Below are 23,604 nucleotides of genomic sequence, written 5' to 3' on the forward strand. Positions count from 1 at the left end.
TGTGCTCAATACACTTGCATTTAACGGGTATAAACATACATAAGTTGCTATATATATCATTAAATACACTCACTCTCTCACTCACTCATTTTCTACCGCTTATCCGAACTACCTCGGGTCACGGGGAGCCTGTGCCTATCTCAGGCGTCATCGGGCATCAAGGCAGGATATACCCTGGACGGAGTGCCAACCCATCGCAGGGCACACACACTCTCATTCACTCACACAATCACACACTACGGACAATTTTCCAGAGATGCCAATCAACCTACCATGCATGTCTTTGGACCGGGGGAGGAAACCGGAGTACCCTGAGGAAACCCCTGAGGCACGGGGAGAACATGCAAACTCCACACACACAAGGCGGAGGCGGGAATCGAACCCCAACCCTGGAGGTGTGAGGCGAACGTGCAAACCACTAAGCCACCGTGCCCCCCACTCATTAAATACAATCAATTATAAAAAAAGCTTCAAAAGTCTGAAAATGTTGGATGTTTGTCAGAAGAGGAATTTTAGTACATGTAAGTTTTACTTGCCGTACATTAAATGTCAGCACTTAACATTCATTCATTCATTTATTTTCTACCGCTTATCCAAACTATTCTCGTTTCATGGGGAGCCTGTGCCTATCTCAGGCGTCATTGGGCATCAAGGCAGGATACACCCTGGACGGAGTGCCAACCCATCGCAGGGCACACACACTCTCATTCACTCACGCACTCAAACCCCCAAGGCACGGGGAGAACATGCAAACTCCACACACACAAGGCGGAGGTGGGAATCGAACCCCCAACCCTGGAGGTGTGAGACGAACGTGCTAACCACTAAGCCACCGTGCCCCCAGCATTTAACATAAGACCTTAAATAAAAATTCTTAAATAGAAACATGATAATTCAAATGTGCGGTTAATTAGTGCGTTTACCATCCTGTGTGTGTGTGTGTGTGTGTGTGTGTGTGTGTGTATATGTGTATCTCAGAGCTAAGTGTGTGGAAGTGTCAGCAATTCCGAATTTCCTGAATTGTTTCTGACTGAAGAAAGCTGTACCTTTAGGAGTGCTGTGTATTGGACTCCTCTCGTTATTCCACTTAGGTTTGGATCTCTTCTTTTCTTCCTCACTGTCCGATGAGTGGGATGAAGCATACAAGCTGCTGTGCTCATCCACTGAATGTTCACTGTCTGAATCAGAGTCTGAGCAACATGTGAAAATACACATAACACAACACAGTGGTAAAAGATGAGTCTCATTTTCAACAGCATCATTAATAGGAATAATACAAACATCCTGAATTGATTAATAAAACATTGATGGAGTAACTTGATTCATCGTTCAGACTCTAAATGATGTCATATTAGAGTTTGATTATCATAATTACCATTATTATGGACATAATCAAACAACACTAAACGATAGTGGATTACTATGCTTCTCAAAAGTTCACTTGATCTCAACCCCCTTAAAATGACCCCATAGAGTAATTGACAAAGATCAGGTAAAGTGCTCGTGATTTTATCCATACCTTCTTTTCTTTTGCTCTTTTTGAAGTTTAAAGATGAATCTCCACCACACTGTGAATTCCTGCTGCTCTGGGTATTACTGTACTTCTGCTCACCCCTAAACATCACACAGGTCATAATTAAACATGCATACATCCATATTAATTTGCTTTATATGACATTCCCAAAACTTCGTAGAAGTATACTGGTGTGCTGGAAAGCCAGATTTGTTGGCATGACTTAAACAGTGCTAAAACATTAGGAGAATTATGACAGGCCCTACTCGAGCTACAATGTTTGATATTGACATAACGCAACATTATTTGCTACAAACACAATCCCTCTGATTTTGGTTTAAATACACATTAGAGTTTGTACTGATATGGCTTTAACAGCTGGAGGCTGGAATTCCTGCCCATTAGTCATGAGTAACAGAGCCACGTTTATATTTTATCAGTTAATATTCTATTATAGTTTCAGTAACAGTGAATCAGAAGTCAGAGCTGAATGTATTTTTTCAAATCTTTGTGCTATGTTTGCTTCAGAGACCGATCTGTATGTAAGGAGGGAGGGCAGTACCTGAGTGTGTAGGTGATGTAGTTGCTCCTGTGGCTTCTGCCTGATCTGGGTGAGTTCTCAAGGGACACTGTGGACTCTCCGATCGGTGTACGGTACAGACAGCCGTCCTCCGTGTACGCGTTCCCATTAAAAGAGCGCTGGACAGAAATCAAATGATCAGATTTCTACAGATAGACAGTCTCTATACACAAGTCTTGATTCTTAACCCCACTTACAGTGAGCACAGTGGTATGGGTGGTGATGAGCTCCTCTGTTGGTACCTTCTTCACACCAAAAACAGTCTTCAGGTTCGTCCTCACATCTTTGTTGAGGATACAATGAAAGAAAAATATACAAATACCCTGCAAGGAAAAATATGAGTAAGCAATTAATGGCCACCTCAGACATTCTGAAATCACTTACACAATTTAAGCATACATGATTTAAATCATCGTCATTAACACCAACAACAATGTAAACATACAACAAGAAAACTATCTACAACTGGCTGCTAAAAGTATAACAGACTTAAACTTCGTCATCTTTCTATACAGAATGAAATATAATCTAGAGTTATATGACACTGGAGCCAAATAACAGGATTAAACTGCCTATGCTGTTCTCTGGAACAGCCCTCAGGGGTTACAGTGTTATACTGTATATTACCTGCAGACAGCTGAGGATGGCGAACAGGTAGTGGAAGGTGAGCACATCACTGTTCACAGCCATCAGGCAGAGCAGCCAGGTGGCACTGATGAGCAGCAGCAGCAGGATGGCCATACGCAGAGCAGAGCTGCAAATAAAACAATGGATAACAAAACATATAGAGCTATAAAGAGCTGTAAATCCAGCCACAGAGGCATTTAAACAGATAAGGTCTTACATTGCTCCTGAAGTCTCACTCTGGCGTCTCTGTCCACAAGAAGCCTTCGCTGCCAGCCCAAATATTACAATGTTTATCTGAAAACAAAAGGATATTAATTACCATTAATGTGCCTCATTTATTAATTTTTTAGCAAAAGTGGGTTTGAATGTTTCTATTCAAACGGAACAAAAAAAAAAATCCTGGCCAGAATTATAAATGTTTGGGCAATGATGATTATTTTTTCTCAACTCATGCACATAAGTTGCTAAATTCTGCTCACATATAAAGTGCACTAACAGCACAGTTGGTTTATATTTAGCAATGTCCACAATTAGCTGAAATGACATGAAATTAACTAAAAAATAAACAGCAAAATCTTCCAGTAATACACTTCAAGCAAATTTATAGATTTCCTTTGGACTATTTTATTCTTAATTATTAAGTCAATAATACACAAACGTTTTGCTAAATTATTGTGTGTAGTTGAAATATATATGCTACTTAATTGTGTCACATAATAATCTGTATATACATTTACACACACACACACACACACACACACACACAAACTAACCAACACTACAAAAGAGATGGGCCCTGCGATGCTCCAGATCAGAGTGTCATGAAGAGAAAGCCAGCAGAATTCAGGATTCCCATAACCCTGAGGATCCAATCCAACAGCCAGACCTATGAAAGGAAGAAAGAAAGAAGGAAAGAAAGAAAGAAAGAGAGAGAGAGAGAGAGAGAGAGAGAGAGAGTGTTCAAAACATTAAACTTTAAAAAACAATCACTATTAAATCATTAATAGTGTATTTTGTTTTGTTTATCTGACGGTGTCTTGATAATTATCAGTACACATTTTTTGTACATATACATCTAGGAGTATGAGAATAATTTTCCATGTCTGCATTGATATTTGTCTCACCTGTGATGACAGCAGGAAAGCCCCAGCCAAAGGAGTAGTAGAATCTCATCTGGCCATGGTTGACATTGCGCATCTCTGTCAGCATGCGGTAAATGTGCAGCCCCTCCACAAACATCCAGGCGAATGTGCACATATAGGAGTAGTGCAGCAGAATGGCCACCACTGTACACACAAACTACATATACAAGTGGATTAGCAAACTTTACCTTAACAAATCATGCATTACATCTGTTTGCCACCAGAATGGATTCCCATTATATTGCTCTCACAGGGGTCATTCTCATACATTCTCTTCACTCGGCTGTGTGGCACTGAGGCAACTTTAAAATGAGAGATTTAAAAAAAAAATTCTGAAGGCCAAATTTTTTTAGAATTTATGCAATGCTCTGAAAGAAAAACTCATGAAGAAATGTCTAAAACAGGTTATTATTTTAAATAAAATACATAAAACATTTGTTTTGGTTTGATTTGTTCTAATGAGGCAAGACATGGAAGAAAACAACACAGATTTAAATAAAGTTACAGGCAAATGCTGACTGAAAAATCAATTGAAAGGTAATGAAATTATTTTTTATTTTCAATATTATTTAAATATATCGTGTTATTTTTTTATTTATTGACCAGAATGAAAAACTCCCTAAATCCAATCTAACCAATCAATATATACACACAGACAGCTCAGAGAATCATAAAAATATGACATGAACCTTTATCCAACATCATAATAAATAATCTGCTATTTCAAGGTCTGTATTTGGTCACTTACCGGGCTGTCAGTCTGATTGATGCCAGTGAGGAAGATGAGCTCGGAGAGGAAGATTGCTGCCACTAGATTTTTATGGATGCTGTGCAGGTTGGAGCGCAGTTTACGTAGTATAGCCAATAGGAGGAAGGTGATGAGGAGGGCCACAAGAGAGGCAGAGACAGTAGTGTAGGTCACCACCTTCAGGGGCAAGACATCTCCATGCTAAAAAACATAAGGTTTCTGTGAGGAAAATGCAGTATAGAGAATCTTGTACTATAAATTGTTGTATTTATATTTGGCTCCATACAGACACAGTGAGATAATTATGGTAGATGGAATAGTTGATCATTGGAAACTCTTGTGTACCTCTCTTTTGGAGATATCCATGAGGACAGCAAAACTGGCCAAGTGGTTACACTGGCAGCTGATGTGTGTGGTGTTCCTGAAGACCAGTTCACAGCCTTTAGAGGACCAGGAGCCTGAGCGGCCCGACCTGCAAGAGACCGAAGCATCGATAAATAAAATCTTGCATATGTTCTTGCTGTGTCATGTTAATGAGTTAATGAGTTAATGAGTAATGAGATTTGACAACCAATCAAAAAATTTGACTGCATGCATATTTACCTAAAGCAGTCTCCAGACCACATCTGACCAAACTGGACCAAATAGCTTTGATTACTCTAAACCATACTTAGCAGGATTAGTCTGATATTTTTACTTTGTGTCACATGTTCTGTCTTTGTTTTATTTTAACATACTATAGTAAACCATTCTGTGACGTGATGTAAAGATGAATAAAGATCACAAATTATTTGTTTAGAATTTAATTAAAATATGAGAGCTCAGAGAGAAAGGCACAGACACATCGAGAACAGCAGCTAGAACAGCATATACTCACGAGACAGATTGGTTCCAGAAAACACACACAGGTTTAGTCCTCTCCTGTGTCTCCAGCAGTCTGAACATCAGTGTGATGGGTGTGTGTAGTACAGGAGAGGTGTTCTCTCGCTCCTGGTGTGCTACCACACTCACTACAGGGCTGTTAATAACTGGACGACTGGGCAGTCTGGAGAAATTAAGTACAGTAAGTGCTTATTTTTTAAAAATCGAACAACATAGAACAGACATATAACAAATGAAATAAAAACATCACACCACTTCACCTGAGAGTGCGCCGGTCCTGGTCGTAGTTCTCAGGTAGAAGCTGACCTAAAGATCTGTAGATGATGACCAATGCAACACTCTGAGACTCTGCAACCTCAGCATGTCTACGTTTCTTAGCTGGTTGCCCAAAAGAAACGTGAGAGGGAGCTTCTGTTCCTTCAGGACTAACATGTGGAATGGAAGGATCCCTCTGTGCAGGAGGTTCTGTGCTAGCAATGTCTGTGTACCACAAAGAAAACACTGTAATGTAAATTCTCTGGTGAGTTTTTAACAAAGCATTTTCCAACCTCATAGCAATCCACAGATAAACAGGGACAAGAAAACCTACTTATCATGCAGGGTGAAGGGCAAATGTTAATCGTCATGATCTTTCAATCCAGTAACACTCAAACTATAAAGATCTTCTAAGGGGAGACATGTGAGAAAGTTGATCTTGTGGTATTTTATACAAATCTCCAACACTGCAGCACTATTGGTGTACACTGCTTTCAAATTCTTCCATCAACGTAATTTGTAAATTAAGCTGCAAAATTTGTCAGATTAATACTGAATGTACATTCTGGTTACTTTTCAGTATTTTTCATTTAAAACATTTAAAAAGTCATATCTATGAAATGATGAATACAAATTTGGAGCTTAATTAACAAATTAGTTTGACTGAAGAATTCTTGAAATCAGTGTACAAAAACATTTACATGTTACAAAATGATTTTTATTTATTTATGTTCTACCAACTGTCTTAATAATTTGATTATAACGGAGGTATTTGGAAATGTAGATACTACAAATAAGGTAAGGTGAACGGGTGTAACATCTACCTCGCCTTCCTGTTGGCCTCATAAACGAGTCAGGGAAAATCACAGAGGACTCCAGCTCTTTGGAATAGACCTCTTTTATCTTGTGAAAGAGAGGGAGCTTTGCCTGGCTCACGGAGGAGGAATCCAGAAAGTCCATTGAAAAAACTGTCCAGAAAATGAAGAACTTTTGAAAATGGAGCACCATCTTTTCATTTCTATCACTTTTTAGACCAATCAACCGATATATAATAACAGTTGAACAAATCTAACTGTCAAGAGCAATGTGTGGCACTCTAACATGCCTAAAGGTGGGATTTGTTGCAGAAACTCACTCATGTTTTCTGTGACAATGGTGAAGGGTTTCAGGTAGGTCTTCCTCATATTCTGGACCAAAGTGTTTGTGTACTCTTCAAAATGATGCAGCAGGTCTGCACATCCTCCGTCTGAGTGCTGGATTTGCTCCCAGTGACCTTTATTGACCGGGTCCAGAATAGCACTGCATGCTCTTACCATATCCTAAAATGATCACAAGCATACTGTAGTAACGAAGATAAAAACGCAATAACAATATTTCTAATTTTAATCTCTCATGTAATTGTTTTTTTTTTTGTTGTTGTAAAACTTAAGCATGTACCCTCAGTGAGAGTCTCATGTTATTTATTGTTCTCTTACTCAGGCCTATTACCCATTTTTCATCTGTGCTGTACCTCATTAAAGCTTGAATGATGTGTGGCAGACAAATCGAAGCCCTGCTGCAGACTTTCACGTTGCAGGATGCTGCTCATCAGCTGGTACGCTGTTCTCACGTCACTCCCGTACAGTCGCTCTGTGCTCTCTGTGGCACTACGCAACATGGCCACCAGGCTTGTAGACCTCTCGACATCCAGTCTGGACATGTTGGCATGAAGCTCCTCACTCTGACGCAGCAGACATATTTACATTTAGTAAATAGTATTTACATTATTACACTTAGTGAGCAACATCTCATTTAAAATATTGCATATGCTTTATTAAAAATATCAGCTTGAGGATCAACATTTATTTATTAAAAAGTCATGTAAAGCAGAGCATAGTCAATAATATATAAGAACAGAAAAAACAAATGTTCCTCGACATCACAAAAACAAATGTTTGTGTTATAAGGACTGCTCACTTCTTTCATGAGCTTGGTGAAGGTAGCAGAGGTGCAGTTGAAGAGCTCTGGCGGAAGCCAACCATCCTTATCACTGCAGTGGCGAATAGCTGTGCCTGCAGAAATCATATGGAGGAAGAGCAACACACATGAACGCTTTTTATAATTTATAAATGAACGCTTATTAAACCCTTACTGAAAGTCACTGTGTACACCTTTACTGGGGAACTTCACAAAACCTAAGGCTTAAAATCATGGGTTAAAGCATAATATTACAATGGTATAACAGCATAACATTTGACGTCTTACATTAATTAAGGCTTAAGGAATAAAACACAACAACATGAGGTGTTGGGGTCATTTTTCAGTAACAGCAATAACCAGAGATGGGGGGACTCGAGTCATATGACTTGACTCGAATCAGACTTAAGTTGCAAATTTGAGACTTGAGACTTGCTTGACAAATATTAAAAAAAGACTCGACTTGACTTTGACTTGACATTCATGACTTAAGACCTACTTGTGACTTGCACATGTGTGACTTACTGTACTCCCACCTCAGGCAATAACACATTTTACACCTTTTTTTTTTTTTTATTTAGTAACAAACGACATACTTGTTATCCATTTACAATTCATTTTCTATGTTATGGAGTGTCCATGAAACAAATGAGAAAGAACATCTGACTAATACAAATACTCCTTTCTAAAATCATCAACAAATACATGCAATTAGAATTCAGCATTAATGTGATATAAATGTTAAACAATGCAGAGAGCCTTAACTAATCCTACATTATATACGACTGTTCCTTAGGATGTTAAACATTACAGTATCCTGGTTTCATTAGGGAATTTAAGTATATTACATGTATAACAATGATACTGTGGTGCCTTATGGTAACTGAGGTTGTTATACTCTTGACCATGACAAAATATTTTTCAATGATTACTTTTGATTAACTTACCGCTAGATCCTTTGGGACAGTTTGTTGCTGCAGGGCCACCAATACTAGTCCTGGGCCACCAAATGCCTGCATCGAAGGCCTTAGGGCAACTGTCGTAAACCACTGAGAGAGTGTGTTCAGTGTTAGAGTAAGAGAGGGTAAGAGAGACTAAGAAACGTTTGTGCTTCAGTTTCGCTAATGAGGCATCTGGAGTCATGGAGCATTTTTTTATCCTCATTAAAAAGCAATAAAATCTGCAGTTATGTTAATAGCAATGCTAATCTAAAGTGAGCATTAGGTTGCAGAGCATTTTCAATCAGCTTCAGACTTTAATGAGTTACAGTTTACATACCCACACAGCCACTGGAGGTCACCTCAGCATAGGGGTTGTCACAGCGGTTACACTGACGTCCCACAACCCCAATCTTACACGGACACTGACCGGTCACAGGGTCACAGGTACGAGAGTTAGATCCCAGGTGGAAACACTCGCATGGGGAACAGATGTCACTTCCTTCTAGACGGTAGTAATTATCCTGACACACACACACAAAATGAATTACATACTTCAGTTGTTTGTCCTGATAACATTTTCCTGGTAGCTACTAAACAATTATTAGTAGGTACTGAGTAATATGCATAAAAATAAATACATCTAAATAAAATAATCAAATAATAGGCCTTGTGTTTAAGAGTTTAAAGTGAACAAATATGAATAGCAAAAACTGATTTTGAAGATTGATGAATAAATGAATGTACAGTAAGGCATACACTTGAGAATGTGTTACGTTTATAGCATAGCTTAAACATGAAATATAAACACTGTATATTAGCAGAGAAATCTTTATGTATGTTGATAGCGGTGTTGCTTTTATTATTATTTTCTTTAATGTGGCATGATTAAATGTGGCTTTGATACTGAAAATACTGTATATGGTTAGAATATAGACAACCTAAAAGCAACCCAGAAAAACTACACCGATTCTCAAAGCAATGCCTTGAAAGTCACCACCAGTGGCGTCATTTCAGGTAAACAACATTAACATCGAAACAGAGCTCGATAAAGTGCCTGACTTTCTCAACCATCACTATTTTTCCCCTGTTATTTTTAACACTGTTATTTAGTTAGTGTTTGATCGAGTAGTTATGACTTTTTCTCTGGACTACACTTTTGCATATAGTACTGAACTGTTTTAATAAAAGCTCTTGATTCGAGTATTAATCTCTGAGTCTGTCTCAAACTTAAAATTCCAAAAGCTCTACTAAAATAACTACATTTATGATAAGACTGTGCTATATTCCTGGCAAGATTTTCTCAGTATGCACAAGTTTACATGATTGATTTTTAAGCTGGAGCTTGAATATATGGGAGGATGTTGTTTGTACCTTGCAGCTGCACGCACCCGTCGTCTTGTTGCAGTCTCTTTTGAAGCCTTTGTGCACATCACAGTTGCATGGGCCACAGCTTGGGTAACCCCACCATCCTCGAGGACACGGCTGGTTTCCTCTGTGTACACGTGTGTGTGACAGAAACAGAGACCGGGAGACACACAGGAAACATTAACTGATGAAATCCGTCAAATAAACAACAAGCAGCTGAAGAGTCAACACTTCCAGCAGAGACCAAAGATGCTTAAAGAATTTTCTTTCACATGCCAGTGCGAGAGGCAGAAGTGGGCTTAGTGCTAGCTTTTCACGTTTGAGCCCCAAAGGCACAACACCAAACAACATGTGTGTTTGCTTTTGGAAGATATGTCAAAACCCACTTGACAATAGGAGTAATGAGGAAATTCTTAAGTTGTCAAAATGTCTAAAAAATGACTCAAAGTTTAAGCCGGGTTTTGTAACAAGCTATTTAAAGAGAGAGAGGATGTACAAGTGTAAAGCAGCTATGCTGCTTTTTCTAATAAAATTAATAATAAAATTCTAATCTAATAAAAATAAAAACACAGTGGCATGTAAATAATCAAATTTTGGGTGGTATTGTGTCACCACACCTTTGATGAATATCTTCATAGAACAAGTCAAAAAAGTGTTAATCCTCTAATACCACAGCAATTTTCCAACAATTACAATTTTTATTGTATCAGCATTGTTTTTACTACTGACTGGTTATGTATACCACAGACCGACTGACACCAGTGCTTAAATACAGACTAAATAAAAGAAAATAATGTTGTTTGTTAGTGTTCTCCTTGTGCTGTCAAGTGCATCACTGCAACTGGTGATAAACAGTTCAGTTTTCCACCAGTTTTGCACTATATGTGGTGCAATTTTACAGGTTTTTTAATGTGCTAATAATGTATACTTTTTCACAACATTTTTATTATGATTCATGATTCATCATGATGTAAATATTTGAATTTTTCTTCTTGCTGTTTTCTTTGACACAATGACCAATCAGACAAAGAAGCAGCATTAACCTCAGCATGCCTTTTATTCTGGACTCAGGCCATGCAGTGTAAGGATACTGAGGAGGTCAGATTGAAGATTGAAATAAAAGCTACCTGTGCTGGCAGTACTGCCCGTAGTAGTTGTGTCCACATTCACATGTGTAACCATGAGGCCTGCGCACGCAGCTGGATGTGTGTTCACACGGGTTCAGCAAGCATGCATCCACACAGTTGCTCCCAAAGTAACCTGCCACACAGCCCCAAAGCAGACACATTTCACACATGAGTACACACACACACACGTTCAAACACCTGTGTGTTGCTCATGCACCCACGCCCACACACACACAGACACACACATACTCTTTTTGGAACGAAATATGATACACTAACAGAATTCTGTGAATAGCATTAATCTGATTTTTCCCTCTCCTAATTCCTTTAGCCAAACAAACCTCAGCTTTAGTTGTAGTCAATTATGTGCTATTGTGCACATGAATAGAACACAAGCCAGAGATTCATGCTAACTTTTCTCCAAACACTGAGCTGAAACATAATGTGCTGTAATGAGATCAAGACCTCACATGAATCTTACCTGGCTCACAAACACAGGAATGTGAGGCCCAGTTGTCTCTGCAGCGGCTGTGTGTGGGACAAACACTGGACGCACACGTGTCGGGTACATCGCATCCGTCCTTCACTCGCACCTTCAGAGCCTGATGCATGTTAATGTTCCCCGTGTTGGAGGTGGTCTCACCCATCCGTACGCCCTACGTATGTAATAACAGATCAACAAATGTGTGTGTATTTGATTATATGTGTATGTGCTACTAATACACATATTTAAAACATTTAAGTACAATGATGCTTTCATGTTCATTTATTAGAATGGTATATTCTTTAAGAACCGTCATATACAAGCATGCTTTTTAATGTGTGTCTATTTGCATGCGCGTGTGTTTTTCAAGACGGAACTTACCTGCATGCAGCCATTAAATCCATTTAACACAGAGCCATCAGTTTTCATCAAACCTCCGACATACAGACTGTTCAGCTTCAGTCCTGGCAGCTCATTTCCTATTTCAACTGTCCTCTACTCATCGAGGCAGAACACCCAGAAAAAAACAACAAAAAAAAAAAAAACTCAAACAAATATCACACATATTCCCAAGTCCAGATATTATTTTATTTAAAATCTTTCATCTATGTTTTTATTGATGAGACCTGGTCTACTGAGTAATAGGCAATGAGATCAGGTGGACACTCATACACACCTGGAACATTCCGTAGTCCAGAGAGACCAGGGCCATGTACTTTATATCCTTTCCATCTTTTCCACTCTTCAGCTCCACCAGGATGTGATGCCACTCACCATCGTTGACCCGTACCTGTGGAAAATCCAGGAGAGCCACACGCCTTGTGCCTACAAACACCTGGAAACGCACGTGCATGTTACTGACCTGCAAGACACAAACAAAGAGATACTGAAACACAACATTTAATTTACAATTTTTTTAGATGTTCTCTTTTACATTTACTGCATTTGGTAAACACCCTGATCCAGAGCAATGTACAACAGTGCTTTTAAGTTTCTTTATTGATGAATACATTAACACTGGTTCACTAGGATACAGACTAGGATACCAAAAGTGCTAGTTTAAGTATTTCAGGAAGAGACTCAGATGTTCAGACATCTAGGGGAAGTTCATTCCACCACCTCGGTGCCAGAACAGAAAAGTGTTTTGCTATATATACACCTACCTCCTACCCTGAGAGATGGTGGGAACAGTTGAGCAGTGCTGGTAGATCTGAGGGAACGTGTATGGCAGATGTGCCACATAATCTAAGGCTAACTGTAAATAAAACGTGCTGTTCAACAGAAAATGTAGACTGGATTATATAGAGAAATGCTCTGTTAAAAAATGTTTATGAAAGGGTTTCCAGGTGTCAGGGCTTTGAAAATGTCTGCAAGTTCCTGGAAGAGTTGTCATGATAGAGAAGATTCTCAGTAACATGACAAGATGTGTAGTTTTGTGATAATTTTATTTCCTATTCCCGAAATATCATTTCATGATTGTCACTAAGATTCCTGAGAGGATAAGTCCTTTTAAAAATACTAGAGTGCCAAAATACTACAAATAAATAGCACAGCACGGACCTCATAAGCTTCACAGGTAATGTGATACATTACTATATGATTTACCCTGCAAAATCCTGCAAATACACACCAGTAAACTAAATTTAGACAGCTCCCCAGCGCTGGCCTGGATTAGGGAACCAGCACTTTTACGGGTTCGAAACATCAAGCCGATGTACCACGGGATCGTTATAGTGATGTCAGGGTCGTTCCATGAAGCCAGGGCGTAACCATCAAAGTGCAACGGTGAGAGCATCACTGAAGAGAGAAAAGCATAGTCAGCATTACAGCAGAACACAGCTCTAAACTTAGACAGAACAATAACCCTACTCAATTATCTTTAAGCAGACATGCTTCCTTTGATCGCTTCTTTGTGGGAAAGTAAACATACCTTCAGCAGACAAGAAGGCATTTCATGCTATTTTTTAAAAGCTTTTCTTTTTAAGCTTAAAACAGTCCCAATTGTTTGTGTGTGGTCAAATATTTTCCAGTCAACCAGTAGGGAGCCTCCTAATGAGGACCATGCAGCATTCATGCTTGCTGATTGCTTGAGGCGAAAAATTGTACTTCTGCTTGTCAGTGCCAGATGAGCTAGACTTACAGCAGTGAGGCTCAATGCTGACAGAAATACCTGGAACTCAGAGAGGCTAAAGATTGGTTACAATACGACTCTCATGGTAATTCTCTAACATAGTGTTATAGTAGTGTCATGACAGTGTTCTCAAGTCTCTCAAGTGCACTAACTCTAATATGTTAGCTTCCCTATTGTAACAGCTTATACAGTTGGGTTGCATGGTGGATGTTCACAATAATCTAAGGCTAATTGTTAATAAAACATGATCGACAATTTAACAAATAAAGTAATCCTGTCAGGAAATGTCTGTAAGTTTGTGATGCATTGGGGATTGTAGAGTTTTTCTCACTACTAACACGCTGTGAACTACTAAATATGCATCTGTCTCTCTTCAAACATTCCTGCATCTTCATGCCCAAGTGTTATACTGAAAACATGAAAAAATGGCAATTTACATCAATTATTGATTGTAAGAAAATAGCAAGAACATTCTTGCTAGTCAGACAATTAACTAATTCTAATACATGGTTGTTCTTTAGCTGTACACTTTAGCTCTGAGGGTCAAGAAGCTAACAGCACTAAATGGACCATCAAGCACACTGAACACTTCCTGGAGAGCCATTAATGGTTCTAAGTGAAACTTTGAATAAAGGTTTCCCATTAAACCCTAAGGGTTTAACAATCCAAGCATCCCATGAGAAACCTTTTTATATATAACAATATATTTATATAATAAATATAACGTTATATTTAACACCCATATTAACATCCAGTTTTCTGCTTTTGAATTTTAAAGGTCAGGGCGTCTCAGCCTATTGTGTATCAGCAGTGAGACTTTAAACAACCTTGTTTATAATGAGAGGCATAAGCAAGCTGAATCCAACAGTGGGATCTCAAATAATTAGGACAGACTAAGCCCTCTGAAAGTGTTAAGCCACTTATGATTTCCTGCTCTAAGACTAAGTGCACAATTCATCATATCCAGCATGTCACACTGCATGTGGCATAACTGCATCCATCCATAAAAGATGGATTGACCTGGCACTCAAGAGTTTTCTAAGTGGCCATAAGTGGGACTTTCTACAGTATGTGTTTTCCTATATTCCTGTATTATTGCCCTTATTGACCACAACAATTTACCAGATGAATTTGTTAATAACTGGCACATCACACTTTCTATCAGTTTCCTCTTACATTAGTAAATCAGTATACTTTATATAAAAAAAAAAACTTTATATGACATTTCGGAACGTCCGTGAAACAAGTTAATTCCTATTGTCATTTAAGTCTGTTTAATTGTATAATAAACGGAGGTTCTCTTACCTTGTTCACAGTTCTTTCCTCCATAAGCCAGTGGACATTTACAGGAGTATGTGTTCCACTTGTTCACACACAGTCCTCCATTGTGACACACACTGTTGCTGCAGAAATTACTCTTTGCCAGACAACCTGCAAAAGTACTGACTGAGTTAAAAAGGCGTAATGAAACAATGAGCCTCCCTACATCCTACAGAAGATGGTGTGCTTAAGTATTCAGGGTGTGTATAGTAGAAAAAAGTAGAAATAGAATATTCTAAAGTAGAATATCTAACCTGCAGCGGTGCCGTTGTTAGCAACGAAGCCGGCCATATCAATGGGCTTGCTGTCAATCGTGAGGTTCCTTATGCAGCCCACAAAATCTCGGTTTCTTACTGGGAAATCCTCAGGTAGGTCAGGAACTCCACCCAGGAGCAAAGGGCCTGTGAGATCCAGAGATCTACACAAACACATGACACATGAGGTCCCAATCTTCCAAACAAACTGCATCGAGAGCGCTTCTTTAAGTTGTGACAAATAAAATGTGACAAATACATACTTTATATCATTACACAAATTGTTGAGCAAAAGTTTTTAACCAAACAGATAGAACATTACTACTTTAGTTTTTTCAAATATTTTTAAGAAATAAGAAATAACATGTAAAATAGCACAAAATTAATAGGTCAATCGGTGTAATACATGCAGCATTACAGCCTTTGCTAAGCCTAAAATCTTTGGGAGTCTGCTCATTACGAGTACATAACCTTCCATTTCAAAGTGATTACCTCACCTGAAGAGTTTAAGGGCTGTGGTCTCTAAGTTAAACAGAGATAAGATTGTTAAACTGAGATAAATGCAAGCCAGATGAGCTACAAGTTTATTTGCATTGTAAAGCCTATAAGACAGTTTTGGCATAAGAACAAAATAAGATTTGGAGAGAACAGAGCAGAGAGAGACACGAGTGAAAGCATATTATTTGAATGTGCTCTAATCTCCTATAATGATGAGTTATTCAACACCTGTACGCAGTTAACATGCCTTACTTGGCTCTTATTTCTATACTGTCCTGTTCAGTCAGTATTTATGCCTGTCTGTGAATGTATAAGGGTAGTATGAATTGTATATTTGAATACAATATATACAGTATAAACATATAAGATTCTGGGTTATGTTTTGTTCTCTATTGCATATGTAGCAACCCATGATTTACTGTATTATTGAGTAGTATTAAAGACTACTGGGGAACAAGTAAAAGTTCAGACTCACTTTTTCTGTCCTGTCTGCATTCCCTGGGCTGCACAAGTGTAGTTTCCAATCTGAGCACCGAAGCGTACAGCCATGGCCACATCGCAATCGTCCACAGAAACCACGGCAACTTTCTCCTCAGACGGACCATGACGGAGCCCAGTACGTCCAACGTGAGGCTGAAAAAAACCAACAGAAAATGTTTGTGTTAGGACTTTTTCCTGACTTTATAATGCATATAATTTTATGTTGTCTTGTACCATGGATGTTTTCTATGGTGCTGCATATAACGTGAAACAACTGATCAATACCATTCTGGCCCATTCTGAGCCACTATTTCATAACAGCATGACCATAAAAAGGATGTAGCTACTGTGTTGATCTAATCTTTCAGACATAGCGTGAGGTGTCTGTTTGCCAGGCTCTGGAGACCAGCCCACAACTCCACAACGTTTAATTCGATTAATCCGTTAAAACACAAGTAATAAAGACACACCAGACAAAGTGTATGCCATTCAATGTCAGACAGTTCTCTAAAGGCTTGATTAAGGAAGCAAAATCTTGCATTATTATACAGTAACACTAGCCAGCTTTTCTGTTTCTTTTACTTTGGCAGTATTTAATTTTCCTAATTTACTTCACGTCAGTACGTGATGCATGATGTGCTACTTAGATTGCAAATGGAACAAAGTGTGTTAAAGGCAACATTAGAGAAATCACGCAATTTCTAAAAAAAATGTCATATTTCTGTTCATAACATTCAACGATAAGATCGGCTAAGATTAAAGGATTTCTTAGCTTTTTATTGATAACTATAAATAGTTCTTCAAAAATATGAAGCAATTAAGCTAATATATTTGCTAGCCTTGTGGTTTCTGAGAGGAATTCTCAACTCATAATATATGCCCACAGTCTTCACTGCCAAAGCTAAAATCAGAGATCCAGATAGCATTCCTATAACTATAACACGACATGTTTCTAAAATGATACTTTCATATGAGAGTGTGATTAAGTTGGATCATGAAGAGGACATTCTATGTTTGGAGTTGATGTTTGGAGTTGATGTTGATGTCTTTACTTCATTGACAAGTGTTCTAGAGTAGTGTGATTTGAATTGTTATATTCTATACCATTGTTGATTTTTATAGTGTTGGTCCTTGTTGTTCTCTCAGCTGATTAATCAGGAGTAGTTTCAGTCTACCTTAAGGTGTGAATTGGGGGCAGGGCTTACCTATTTAAATTGAAGGTTCTCTAGCGTACAGACGCTAGCGTCTGTAGCGGTTTGTAAGTATCTCTCTCTCTCTCTCTCTCTCTCTCTCATTGTAAACTTTGTGTCTAATACTGTTTTGCTATATTCTACCATACCTTAATTCTCACTCTTGACTGCAAATATGTGCCTTAAACCCATCTCTGTACTCAATTCCTACACTCGCAGTCACTCTCGTCCACAGAGCAGAGGTCACAATCCCAGTAACCTCATCTACCCTCCTCTGTTGTGTAAGTCTCAAACAGTGGTGGTAGGTGGGCTCTGAAATTGCCAGTCTGCTGTGAAAAAAGCTGATTTTATCTCTGCTTTAACTTCCCATTACTCCTTTAATTTTCTTGCGCTAACAGAGACCTGGATATCCCCACAGAACACTGCTACACCAACTGCTTTATCCTCTGCCTATGCTTTCTCTCACTCACCACGAGAAACAGGCAGGGGTGGTGGTACAGGTTTATTGCTGTCAAAGAAATGGTGCTTTACACCTCTCCTCTTGTCTCATTTAACCATCTCCTCTTTTGAATTCCATGCCATTTCAGTTACCTCTCCAATTAACCTTGTTATCATTGTTGTTTACCACCCTCCTGGTCCCCTAGGTGACTTCCTGGAAGAAATGGACACACTGCTTAGTGCTTTCCCTTCTGATAGCTCCCCCCTGACAGTGCTTGGTGACTTCAACCTCCCCTCTGACAAGCTACATTCTTCTTCCCTCTTGTCTCTTCTTGACTCATTCACACTCACACTCAACAGCTACATCCCCACACACAAAGGAGGCAATGTGCTGGACCTGGTTTTCACCCGTCCTTCTCCAGCTACAGACGTGACTGCTACCCCACTACACGTCTCTGATCATCACCTGGTATCCTTTACCATCACTCTCCCTACCCTACCTAAAACTACCTCTCACCCCCTCGCTCTTACCCGCCGCAACCTTTACTCTGTCTCCCCTTCTTCTGTAGCTTCTGGCACTCTTTCTTCCCTTCCTGATCCTGAGTCTTTTTCCTCACTGCCCTTGGACTCGGCCACAGATACTTTCCTCTCATCTCTTTCCTCAACTATGGACTTCCTCTGCCCTATGTCCACTAAACCCAAGAAAACTTCTTGTTCTGCTCCTTGGCTTTCAGATGTGCTGCGCAACAATCAAAGAGAGCTAAGATCATCAGAGAGAAAGTGGAAGAAATCACAACTTGATGCAGATCTTGCTTCTTACCGAACACTCATGGCCAAGTTCTCCTCAGATGTGACTTCTGCCAAGACTTCCTTCTACAAGGAAAAGCTTGAAGCTTCCTCACATGACCCTCGGAAATTCCACAACATCATCTCTTCTCTGCTCAACCCCCCGGCTCCACCTTCTTCATCCTCCCTGACTGCAGAAGACTTTGCTTCTTTCAACCAGGAGAAGATTGAGGAAATCTGCCGGACCTTCACTTCAGCCCCGACTGCACTTACATCTCAGAGTATGGACTCCCCTACACCTTTGTTGTCACATTTCTCAACTGTAACAGCAGAAGAGATTCTAAAACTCATCCAGTCTTGCAATCCTACCACCTGCCCATTGGATCCACTCCCTTCCACTTTGCTCCAGACCATCTCGCAAGACCTTCTGCCCTTCATTACAACTATCACCAATAGATCCATAGCATCTGGTCAGGTACCAACTACCTTCAAGAGAGCAAGGGTTATTCCCATCCTGAAGAAACCTGCCCTGGATCCATCAGACATCAGTAACTACAGACCGGTATCACTTCTCTCGTTTCTTTCAAAAATTCTTGAACGCATTGTCTTTAATCAACTGTCTGTCTATCTCTCACAGAACAACCTCCAAGACCCCAACCAGTCTGGCTTTAAAGCAGCTCATTCCACAGAGACAGCCCTTTTAGATGTCTCTGAGAAACTACATGCTGCTAGATCAGCCAATCTCTCATCCGTCCTTATCCTCCTTGACCTTTCAGCAGCGTTTGATACGGTCAACCATAAGACTCTCTTAGCCACCCTCAGGAGTCTTGGGATTTGCGGATCAGCTTGGGAATGGTTCGCTTCCTACCTGGAAGGACGCTCATATCAGGTAACATGGAGGGGAGTGACATCTGCTCCACGCAGACTCTCCACTGGCGTCCCACAAGGCTCAGTACTTGGTCCTCTTCTTTTCTCCCTGTATACTCACTCTCTTGGTGAAGTTATTTCCTCACATGGGTTCTCTTACCACTGCTATGCTGATGATACACAACTTATCTTCTCTTTCCCACCCGCAGATGCCACAGCTTCTGACCGGATCTCTGCATGTCTGGCAGAAATTTCATCATGGATGACTGCTCATCAGTTAAAGCTTAATCCTAGCAAAACCGAGCTGCTCTTCATCCCAGGTGATTCATCCCCAGGTCATGATCTTGCTATATCCTTGCACAACGATCTGATCTCCCCTTCAGCCACAGCTCGCAACCTTGGGGTAACCATGGACAATCAATTGTCCTTTTCCTCCCATGTTGCTAATGTGACTCGCTCATGTCGGTTTCTTCTCTACAACATTAGAAGGATTCGACCATTTCTGTCCACACAGGCTGCTCAGGTACTTGTTCAGTCTCTTGTCATTTCTAGACTGGATTACTGCAATGCACTGCTGGCAGGTCTACCTATGAACGCAGTCCGTCCTCTGCAAATGATCCAAAATGCAGCTGCCCGGCTTGTTTTCAACCTGCCAAAGTTCTCGCATACCACCCCGCTGCTGCGATCCCTCCACTGGCTTCCGGTAGCTGCACGCATCAGATTCAAAACACTGATGCTGGCCTACAAAGCCAAAAATGGACCAGCTCCCTCTTACCTCAAAGCCCTCATAACTCCTCGCACTGCACCCCGCACCCTCCGATCTACCAGCACTGCTCGACTGGTTCCACCATCTCTCAGGGTAAGAGGCAAGTATACTACAAGACTCTTCTCTGTACTGGCACCAAGGTGGTGGAACGAACTTCCCCTAGAGGTCCGGACAGCTGAGTCACTGGCTATTTTCAAGCGGCGGTTGAAGACCTACTTATTCAGGAAACACTTCAACTAGCACTTCTTCATTATCTTTTGCATTTTTAAAAAAAAACAAAAAACAAAAAAAACACCTTTGACACTTTCATTGTAACTTTGAACAAATGTTTTAAACTCATGGTATCTTAAGTATGTAACTTAGTGAGCCAGCATTAATGTATTCAATGTTAGAGATTTAAGCACTTATGTACGTCGCTCTGGATAAGGGCGTCTGCCAAATGCTGTAAATGTAAATGTAAATGTAAGCCCATGCATTAATATCTCAAGCTGACAGGCGCCAAACCTTACTCACAAAGCCCCGCCTGAGGGCAGAGACTCTGTTTTAACAAGTTAAGCCATTGCTGTCCAGATATAAATAAGCAGATTTTTTTACCCTTTGCTGTGACAGAAGAACGTTTTGAGGGGTTTCAGTTTGACAGATTAGAATATCAGATTGTCCTGTGGTGCTCTTCCTATCACACCCTAGCACAGTTGTAATAATGTCTTTTGTGTTTCTTGAATTTAAATAAAGAAATATTAATAATGATATAAAATTTTTGACCCTTTCTGATTTTTTTGACTCTTTTTTTTCCTGTCTCTTATACTATGTAGTAAGTTCTGTATGACAAACAGAATTTCCTTCACCTTCAACATTTCAATTTCCTAACCTTATAATTTCAATATTAAATTTTTGATGAAAAAAAACATTTTCCTGTTTGTGGTTTCTATATAGATGTAAAATGTACAGTTAAAGTGATATCGTTGCATGCAACGTGACTTCTTTGCACAGCAAAAAAAAAAATTCATCACACCTGCGAAGGCAGTCTATTGAAAGATTTTCTATTATAAACTAATAACAAAGCCTACTCTGCAGTCCTCACGCAACACACCTTTAAACCTGGCTCATAAAGTAGTAATTTAGATGTAATGTAGTAGTATCAGCTTGCCAGTATATAAAAAAAAACAGAGATCTCCAGCATGATTGGATTATTATGATTTAAACACATGATTTCACAGGATATTTGAGTAGACACTGTCACACAAAATAACATAACAAGCGAGGCCAAAGGATGCACGAAATACACACGAAACACACCGTCATCTTTTTAAACTAGCCCTGCAGAGCTACCAAACAGGTATTAAGGGCAAGGTGGAGTATGTGACTAATACTTTACATGTGTCAGTTTAACATAAAATATACAGAGACTCTCGTGTTTTCTCCTCATTATAGACATATATGAAGTAGATGAGCTTAAATAATGCCTTCAATAATAGAAAACTGTCACTCAGTGCTCTTGATAAGGTACAAACATATTGGAAATTGCATACTAAATCCTCCGCTTTCTGTCTGTCTGCCTGTCAACCTTCTCCTGACAGTATGGCCTTGAGGATGTGGTTTCACTATCACTTTTAGCCAATGAGTGAAACTTGATCGTTAAACGCTCACCCAGGCATGCTAAGCTCTCTAAGTGTTTTCACCACATCAGACCAGCTCTTAACTATAATGAGAAACTGATGGTACAGCTGTCACAACAGAAGAATGATGGCGAATGTCAAATCAACCAAGCAAGTACTGGAAGTTGTCCTGATTCCACACAGACATTATGAGTATGAAAACTCGTAGGAAAGAAGTCTAATGACATTTTTAGTGACTTTTTGAATCTATAATTTACTCTCCAAAAAATCACTGTCTCATAAATTCACATGAAGTTTCCACTGTCTGTGTTTCATCTGGGTTTTTCAGTATTTTATTAGGCTCAATCCTGCATAAACATAGATGTAAATGTTGCCATGAATCAACAATGCATTGCATATGTATAAACTCCTCAGGAATGGGTGGTATGTAGACTGCAGTTCTTAAAGATAAGAAACAAACCCAGCTTGGCTGCTGCTCAGGTTCTGGTCTCCGTCAAACAAAAAAGGTGATAGCTGAGATTGACACAGTTGCAAGCCCTGGTACATAGATAAAAATCTGACAGGGTCCTGCTTTAAATTTCTCTGTCAGCATTTTTGTGAATAAGGCATAGCCATTCTTTAATGCCACTTAAGTTTTCATAAGCCTGTTTTCCCTCCAGAATAAAACAAAGTCGTCTTGAAAGAAGCTTCTCTAAACGATTATACACGGCTGTTCAATCTCAAGAACCCAAATTCCTTTATCTGCTCTAAGAGAGCCTATGGTGAAGATTTTCTCCTGATATCAGTGCTGCTGAATGAAAAGACAAAAAAGCACAAAGAGAGGTGAGCAATCCAGAAAGAAACACAGTGATTGAGAACATTCCTGCACTCTGATGCATGCATTATGGACAGAGTCCAACTAATCAAAATCCAGACACTCCATCTTGCTAACAACCGTCGCTGTAATTTGTGTGTGTGTGTGTGTGTATCTGGAGAATCACATGAAGAAGAATTGTTTGAACTATATAACTGGAAACAGATGATACAACAAAGCTATTATTCTGCTTATATGGTGAACATTCTTATTGCTTTAAGAAAGGATTTACTTCAGGTCTCAAGTCGAATCTGCAACTAGTTAAGACTAAAATATTTATATCTTTTATTAAGACTCAAAAGGCTTTATACAGAGCTCCTTACGCTAGACAATTAATAATGTGGTGAGCCTGTACTCTTATTTATTAACCTTGCACATCTTCGATTCCCAAATTAGTTAATTAATACATTAGTCAGACAGCCAAAGAAACTATTTTCTGGATTAAGAAAGAAACAAATCAATAGCACTTCAGTAAATTCATATATTTTACACATTAACCATTGATTTATACAATAAATGTGCATGTAGGTTGTGAATTGAGCAGTTATTTGGCAACATTAACAGAATTAATAATGACTTTATTTATTGTTCTTATATTCTACGTGACATCTTTTTTTACTTAATAACAACCAATTCTGAAATCGTGCCGTATACGTAACAATTGTTTAAATAAACTCTGGTACACCTACAGTGTTTTCAGTTCACCATCTCAACACAAGGTATATAAAACAAAAACATCTTATAAAATAACAAACTAAACTGTACGTGTTCGATACAGAGTTCAG

General features: G+C 39.3%; 1 protein-coding gene across 1 annotated transcript in view; it reads right to left on the bottom strand.

The window, feature by feature from the left end:
- The window catches only part of celsr1b (cadherin EGF LAG seven-pass G-type receptor 1b), a 47,406-nt gene that overhangs the window by 3,587 nt on the left and 20,215 nt on the right, over positions 1–23,604 (bottom strand). The window contains exons 6-32 of the mRNA XM_060885433.1: positions 16,299–16,456; positions 15,326–15,489; positions 15,057–15,182; positions 13,251–13,417; positions 12,297–12,482; positions 12,002–12,115; positions 11,618–11,792; positions 11,137–11,269; positions 10,016–10,136; positions 8,982–9,165; positions 8,651–8,752; positions 7,704–7,798; positions 7,258–7,467; positions 6,883–7,066; positions 6,572–6,715; positions 5,753–5,972; positions 5,488–5,655; positions 4,956–5,082; positions 4,611–4,811; positions 3,845–4,019; positions 3,494–3,606; positions 2,938–3,014; positions 2,721–2,847; positions 2,291–2,416; positions 2,076–2,212; positions 1,520–1,614; positions 1,047–1,190 (exon numbers count right to left, since the gene is read on the bottom strand). Coding sequence (XP_060741416.1) covers positions 1,047–1,190; positions 1,520–1,614; positions 2,076–2,212; positions 2,291–2,416; positions 2,721–2,847; positions 2,938–3,014; positions 3,494–3,606; positions 3,845–4,019; positions 4,611–4,811; positions 4,956–5,082; positions 5,488–5,655; positions 5,753–5,972; positions 6,572–6,715; positions 6,883–7,066; positions 7,258–7,467; positions 7,704–7,798; positions 8,651–8,752; positions 8,982–9,165; positions 10,016–10,136; positions 11,137–11,269; positions 11,618–11,792; positions 12,002–12,115; positions 12,297–12,482; positions 13,251–13,417; positions 15,057–15,182; positions 15,326–15,489; positions 16,299–16,456 — 3,973 coding nt within the window. The remainder of the gene's footprint in view (positions 1–1,046; positions 1,191–1,519; positions 1,615–2,075; positions 2,213–2,290; positions 2,417–2,720; positions 2,848–2,937; positions 3,015–3,493; positions 3,607–3,844; positions 4,020–4,610; positions 4,812–4,955; positions 5,083–5,487; positions 5,656–5,752; positions 5,973–6,571; positions 6,716–6,882; positions 7,067–7,257; positions 7,468–7,703; positions 7,799–8,650; positions 8,753–8,981; positions 9,166–10,015; positions 10,137–11,136; positions 11,270–11,617; positions 11,793–12,001; positions 12,116–12,296; positions 12,483–13,250; positions 13,418–15,056; positions 15,183–15,325; positions 15,490–16,298; positions 16,457–23,604) is intronic.

The sequence above is a fragment of the Tachysurus vachellii genome, chromosome 13 (assembly GCF_030014155.1).
Source record: "Tachysurus vachellii isolate PV-2020 chromosome 13, HZAU_Pvac_v1, whole genome shotgun sequence".
Classification (NCBI taxonomy): domain Eukaryota; kingdom Metazoa; phylum Chordata; class Actinopteri; order Siluriformes; family Bagridae; genus Tachysurus; species Tachysurus vachellii.